The sequence below is a fragment of the Cyanistes caeruleus genome, unplaced genomic scaffold (assembly GCF_971803275.1).
Source record: "Cyanistes caeruleus unplaced genomic scaffold, bCyaCae1.hap1.1 HAP1_SCAFFOLD_11, whole genome shotgun sequence".
Taxonomy (NCBI): domain Eukaryota; kingdom Metazoa; phylum Chordata; class Aves; order Passeriformes; family Paridae; genus Cyanistes; species Cyanistes caeruleus.
In genome coordinates this window covers 152,068-157,906 of record NW_028255883.1, presented here as the reverse complement: position 1 = coordinate 157,906, position 5,839 = coordinate 152,068, and the positions used below count along the sequence as shown (strand labels likewise).

The 5,839-nt window shown below is 58.8% G+C and overlaps 1 protein-coding gene across 1 annotated transcript; it reads right to left on the bottom strand.

Annotated features, from left to right (window-relative positions):
• Positions 1-335: 335 nt before the first annotated feature.
• Positions 336-5,072, bottom strand: LOC147647280 (serine/threonine-protein kinase pim-1-like). The gene is made up of 4 exons (XM_086872286.1): positions 2,083-5,072; positions 1,904-1,954; positions 1,333-1,699; positions 336-783 (listed from the first exon to the last, which is right to left on the bottom strand). The coding sequence occupies exons 1-4, from the start codon at positions 2,632-2,634 to the stop codon at positions 386-388; spliced, it is 1,368 nt and encodes a 455-aa protein (XP_086728412.1). The 5' UTR covers positions 2,635-5,072; the 3' UTR covers positions 336-385.
• Positions 5,073-5,839: the final 767 nt, after the last annotated feature.

The following is a 5,839-nucleotide window of genomic DNA, read 5'->3' as shown; positions in this document are numbered from 1 at the left end:
AGGGTTCTGCCCAGGGCCCGGCTGTCACTGAACCAGGACAAGCAAAACCAGCTCAGATGGTGGCCACCAGTGCTGGGCAGAGCAGCTCAGCTCCAGCACAAGGGCTGCGTGTTCTCACTCGATGAGCCCTGTGCAGTGACACAGGCAGGACAAAGAAGTCTGGGTTTCTTTGCTTCTGATTGCCAGGGTATGTGTGGAGCTGTAACTTACCAGGTCCCTGCATCACTGTGCCTGTGGCTCTCTCCCTTCTTCTATGGCTGATGAATATCCTGCATCCAGGGATCACAGAACAGGTCTTCTAATGAGGGCCTGTCCAAGTAGTGCAGGGATAAACACCGCCTGATCAGAACTTGGCAATCTGGGGAGAGAAACCACAAACCACTGGTCAGTTGGAGAAGGCTCCTGTCTGCTTTGCCCCGCTATACCCGTGCCCAGGCCACACTGGATGTGCCCAGAGCTGGGCCTGAACTTTCCCATCAATTCTCTGTTTTGGAGGAGAGCAGGACATGTGCCACCTCCTCAGCAGCTGCCAGAGTGGGATGCTCACGAGCCCGCTGCTATCTCCCAACACTGGTGTTCCCCCCGTGCCCAGAGATGAGGATCCACCTTGGGAGAGCCGTTGTGGCAGCGGGAGCTGGGCCCAGCTGATGTTCCAGCCCCTCCTGAAAGGGTGCTTCCCGCAGACCATCTCATGCAGCAGGATGCCCAGGGTCCAGACGGTTGCTGCCTCGCCATAGTACCATCTGAAGTTGGTCCATTCCGGGGGGCTGTATGATCGTGTTCCTATGGAATACGGATGGAGCTCATCAGGGGGATGCTGCTGCTCCCAGAGCCTGAGCCCAGCATCCCTGGGCATGTGGGGCTGCCCCAGTGGCACACGGGGTGACCTGCTGCCCTCTCGCCAGCACCTGGCACTTGTGTACAAACCCAGGGTTGGAAAAGAAGGCACTGGTGCTGGAAGATGGCAGCAGAAACCCTGGCAAGGCCCGACCATGACACACAAAGGAAAAACCCGCTCACAGTGCTGGGGAAAAACCATACCCACATCCTCCCTGCTGGCATTGCCCAAAAAATATTATGAACCAAGGCAAAGCAGGGAAGCACAGCAGTCCAAGCCCATTCTCACCTGCACACCAAACCAGCTGGTGCACAGGTCCTGGCTCTCCCTCTCTGCTACCCCCACCCACAGGGGATTTTGTCAGGCTGGCTGCCCCAGCCCCAGTCCTGGGGGAATCCCTGCTGCCACACCCTGGTTGGGCACTGAGATGTTGGGCCAGGAGATGTTGGGCCAGGAGATGCCGGGACCGGGAGCCTACCCCTGGGTGGGCTCACCTGCAAACTGAGTGTAGGCTGTGTCCTGCAGGTAGGTGCCACAGCCGAAGTCAATTAATTTTGCCTGCCCGGTGTCCAGGTCAACCAGGATGTTCTCCGGTTTTATGTCTCGGTGCAGGACCCCGCAGCTGGTGCAGTGCTGCACGGCCTCCAGCACCTGCCGGAAAAGCTCCCGCGCCTCTTCCTCTGACAGGAACCTCCGTGCCCGAATGAAATGCCGCAGGTCCTGACACCGCTCTGGGCGCTCCAGCACCATCACGATGGTGTTGGGGAGCTCAAACCAATCCAGCAGCTGCACCACACCGGAGAAGCCTGTGGACACCTTGTCCAGCAGCACTATCTCCAGTGGTGCGCTGGTGCCGTCGGGCTGCGGGAGGAGCACGGTGCCGTCAGTGGGGCTGAGCCCGTGCCAGGGCTCGGGGAGCCCTCAGCCAGCCCGGGATGCTCTGTGCCCTCCGCTGGCCCCACGCCCGCTCTCCCTCCAGGTGTCCTGGTGGCTCCCACCCTGCCGGGCCCCGGCTCATCCCCGCCCGGCACGCCCCGGCTTCTGCCGCTGGCCCCGCTCACTCACCAGCTCGCCCCAGTGCCGGACGCGGTTCCGTGGCACCTTTTTGATGGCCACCTGCAAGCCAAAGGGAGCAGCGGATTCAGCTCGCCGCCTACCGTGTCCAGCCCCATCCTCCTCCGCCGACCCCTTCTCCTCCTCCGCCCTCTCCTCCTCCTCCGCCCGCCGCTGGCCCCTCTGCTCACCGGGGCGCCATCCGAGAGCCGAGTGGCCGAGAAAACCCTGCCGAAGCCGCCGCGCCCCAGCAGCGAGCCGATCCTGTAGCGCTGCTGCAGGGCCTCCTGCGCCTTCCCTGGGGAAGAGACGCGGCCGTCAGCGCTCGGCCCGGGGCCAGGAACGGCCCCCGAGCGCTCCCCGACCTCCCCGGGCCGAGCATCCGCAGGCGTCCGCTCCTTGGAACGCGACAGCGGCGGCTCGGGGCCAGCGGCCGCGCTGCCGAGCGGCGGAGCTCGGGCCGGGGAAGCCGCAGCGGAGGCGGCGGCAACGGCTGCACCGCCTGTGTCCTCCGCGGGCCCCGGGAGGAGCCGGGGCAAGGGCCGGGACCAGGGCCAGGGCCGGGGCAGGGCTCGGAGCAGGCGGAGCCAAAGGGCGGCGATACCGCCCCAGCCCCAGGCACTGAGGCCCGCCCAGAAGCGCCAGCGCCAGCTCGGCCAGAGCCGGGCGGAGGCGCGAGCGAGGCGGGACGGCCGGGGCCGGCGCCGGGGCCGGGGCCGGGACCAGGGGCGGGCCGGGGGCATGTCCCGGGCGGGCAAGGGGAGAGGGAAACTGGGAGAGGAGGGGAACACAGAGAAAGGGAGATCGGGAATGGGTGAGGGACTGCGGGAGAGAGGGTGGAACAGTGGGAGAGGGAGAGGAGAAGATAAAGAGGGGCGAAAATGTCGCTTCTTTCGCTCTTTTTTCTCTTTGCGCTGCCGCCGCCGCCGCTGCTGCTGCTGCTGCCGCTGCTGCCGCTGCAACTGAAGCACCGGGGCCGTTTGTCCCCGGGGCCGTTTGTCCGTTGCCCGCTCGGCCCCGCGCCGAGCCCCGCGCTCCCCGGGCAGCCCCTGAGCCTGGCCAAACACGGGAACTTTGCCGTGTTGAGCCAAGAGCCAGAGTCTTGATTCCTGCACAGGGGCACAGCAATGCCCTTGGCTGCTGCTGTGCCTTGTCCCTGCTGAGCATCAGACACTGTCCGAGCACATTCCCTGAATGCAGAATTTGTACCTGACCCAAGCACTGCACTTGTGTCTCCAGCATTGCTTTCCAAGAAAAACAGGGGAAGGCAAACTGGGTGTAGCTCATGGTATTTTACAATGTCTAAAACTTGCCAAGTCTCAGATCTTAGAGGTGAGATCCATTTGCAATGAATGGGATGGAGAAACAGTGCAAGATGGAAAAGGGAAACATAAAAATAAATAGAGAAAAATAGAGAAAAACATACTGGTCGTTTCTTTTGGTTTTATTTTCATTTCTTAAAAAAGCTGTTTCAATTTTCCCAGAATCTTCTCCACAGTCCTGTCTTTTCTTTCCAAAAACCTGTCCTGGAGAACAAGGTGCAGCTCCTGTCTCAAGATGTGCCCCCAGCTGCAGCTTCTCTTGGCTTCCCACACTGTGCGTGCAGCACAACTCTTACAGCAAAGCAGGACAAATTATCTGAAGAACTTGACAACTTGTTCTTGCTTTTCCTTGTGGACAGGGGAGTTGTGCCATTGCTAAGGTTTTCATTGTTACTCTTCTACCTATAGAAAACATGATGAGCTACGAGGAATTGTTGGGGAATACAAGCCTGGCTGAATGTGGAGAAAGAATCTCCAGAGCCTCCAGCCAGCAGTGGAGAGCTCATCATTCCAATAGCGCCATGGACACCTTGAAAGTGATCTGGAACATGAAAATGGGCTGACAGAGGGAGTTTGTTTGTGTGTTCAGTGTAGATGATTCTACATCTCTTGCACTGGTACAAATCAAGAGCACAATCAGTTGTTGATAAGCACTAGAACATGATAAGCTGGACCACTGAGTAGATGAAAGAAGGCCAAAAGGATAAATGCAGGGAATGACTTGGTGAAGTTTGTCTGTTAAGAAGGGTCATTTTTTCCTAATAATTCCCAATTCATTCCCTTTGCTTTTGTTCTTTTTGGCAAGCCTGTTTGCATGGCAGATTGCCCAGGAAATGAGAACCTGGAGCTTGTGGAAGTGCCTGAAAGGTGCCCTGTTCCTCTGCAGGGACACTCAGGCTGAAACAGGAGCCTGAGGCCTCTCTTGGGAAGCCTCCTCGGAGCTGGAATTTGTGCCATGCCAGGAGAGGAGGAGGGGGAGGAGGATGGGAGCTGTGTGTGAGGAGCAGGAGGTTTGGGCCGCAGGACATTCCGTCTGTGCCGCTGCCCCGCAATGGGCGGCCGTGCCCGGGGCTCTGGGCCTGCCCCGCGTGCGCTGAGCTCCCGACACTGCGGGAGCTGCCCGGGCTGGGCTCAGGTTCCCACTGGGACTGGGCAGCAGGCTGGGCTCCAGCTGGGATCAGCAGCAGCTGGAAATACCTCTGGGCATCTCCACTTTCTGCTGCTGCTCGGAAAAAATAATTAAGTGACAAGTTCTGTTTTTTCTTTCTCCTGGTGGATTTTTTCATTTTATTTGCCACTGCAGAGGCAATTTCTGTGATGGCCTCTGTCACTTGATTCTATTTCAGCAGCAGCAGCAACAGGGCTGTGTTTGAGCACTGCAAATGTCAGCTGTGTGGCTTTCATTCCCCTCGACTTAGTGCTCAGGGACTTGAGGGCATTTCAAAATCTGCTACTCATGATGTCTGAGACAAAAAATCCTGAGTTACTGATCACTAAAGCACAGTGGGTAGCACTGATTGAAAGAGGCAATTGTAGTTTTGCAGATAAAATTCAGGTGGCAAGCAGAAGTGGGACAAAAGCAGACGAGATCTACAATTGCCAAGGCCAAGGCACCAACAGCCTCCTGCTGTCACCTCAGGGTGAGTAAAACAGAGCTGAAAACAGCGCTGGAACCCGATCCTTTCTTCCTCTGAGGGCTGGCTCAGGGCAGCAGAGGCGGGCCCTGAGGAAGCCTGAGGGCTGTTTGTGGGGGATTGTTGCTGTAGTCCAGAATTGCCCCGGCAAAAGCCCTGGGGAGCCGAGGCAGGAGCAGGTGGGAAGGGCCGGCGCTGCTGCTGCTGCTCGTGGCCGGGAGCCCCGGCCGGGCCGGGCCTGCGCCCGCTGCGCTGCGGCTGCTGCTGCTGCCAGAGCCGGGCGGGACTCGGGGACAGGGAATGGACACGGGCGGACAGCAAAGGCCTTGGGGGCTGCAGGGATGTTGGTGCTCGGGCCAGCGCCAGCACAGAGCTTCAGCCCGCAATGAAGCCCGAGGGAAACGCTGGCGAAAGGCTCCATTCAGCCTTTCTTTACTCGGCGCTGTGAAGGGACCGAAATAAAAGGAGAACAAGCAGGGCCCGACCCCTTCTCCTTTGGGAGGAGCCCCGCGCCTGGGGCTGTGAGGGGCCGTGAGGGGCTGTGAGGGGAAATGAAGGGCTGTGAGGGGCTATGAGAGGTTCTACAGGGCCATGAGAAGTTCCATGGAGCCGTGAGGGGCTGTGAGGGGCCATGAGGAGCCTCAGCCCTGGCAGGAGGGGGTGCCACCATGTCCCCAGGGCAGGGCAGCCGTGAGGGGCTGTGAGTGCAGACGTGGCAGCAGAGCGGGCTTGGGGCAGCTCTGGGAGGGGATGAGACCCTTCCCCAGCTCCAAACCACACCAGACCCACCATTAACAGGATTTTCTGTCTTTAGAATCCACTGGCAACTTGGAGTTGAGTGTACAGTTAAATCCCAGTGGGAAAAGCAAGAGACTTTCAGTCATTGTTTTTCAATGTGTGTTTCACATACATTTCAGTGTGACATCCAGCCATTGTTATTAATGTCTAAGATTTAAAAGTCTTAACAATGAAAAGTAATACTAATAAATAAT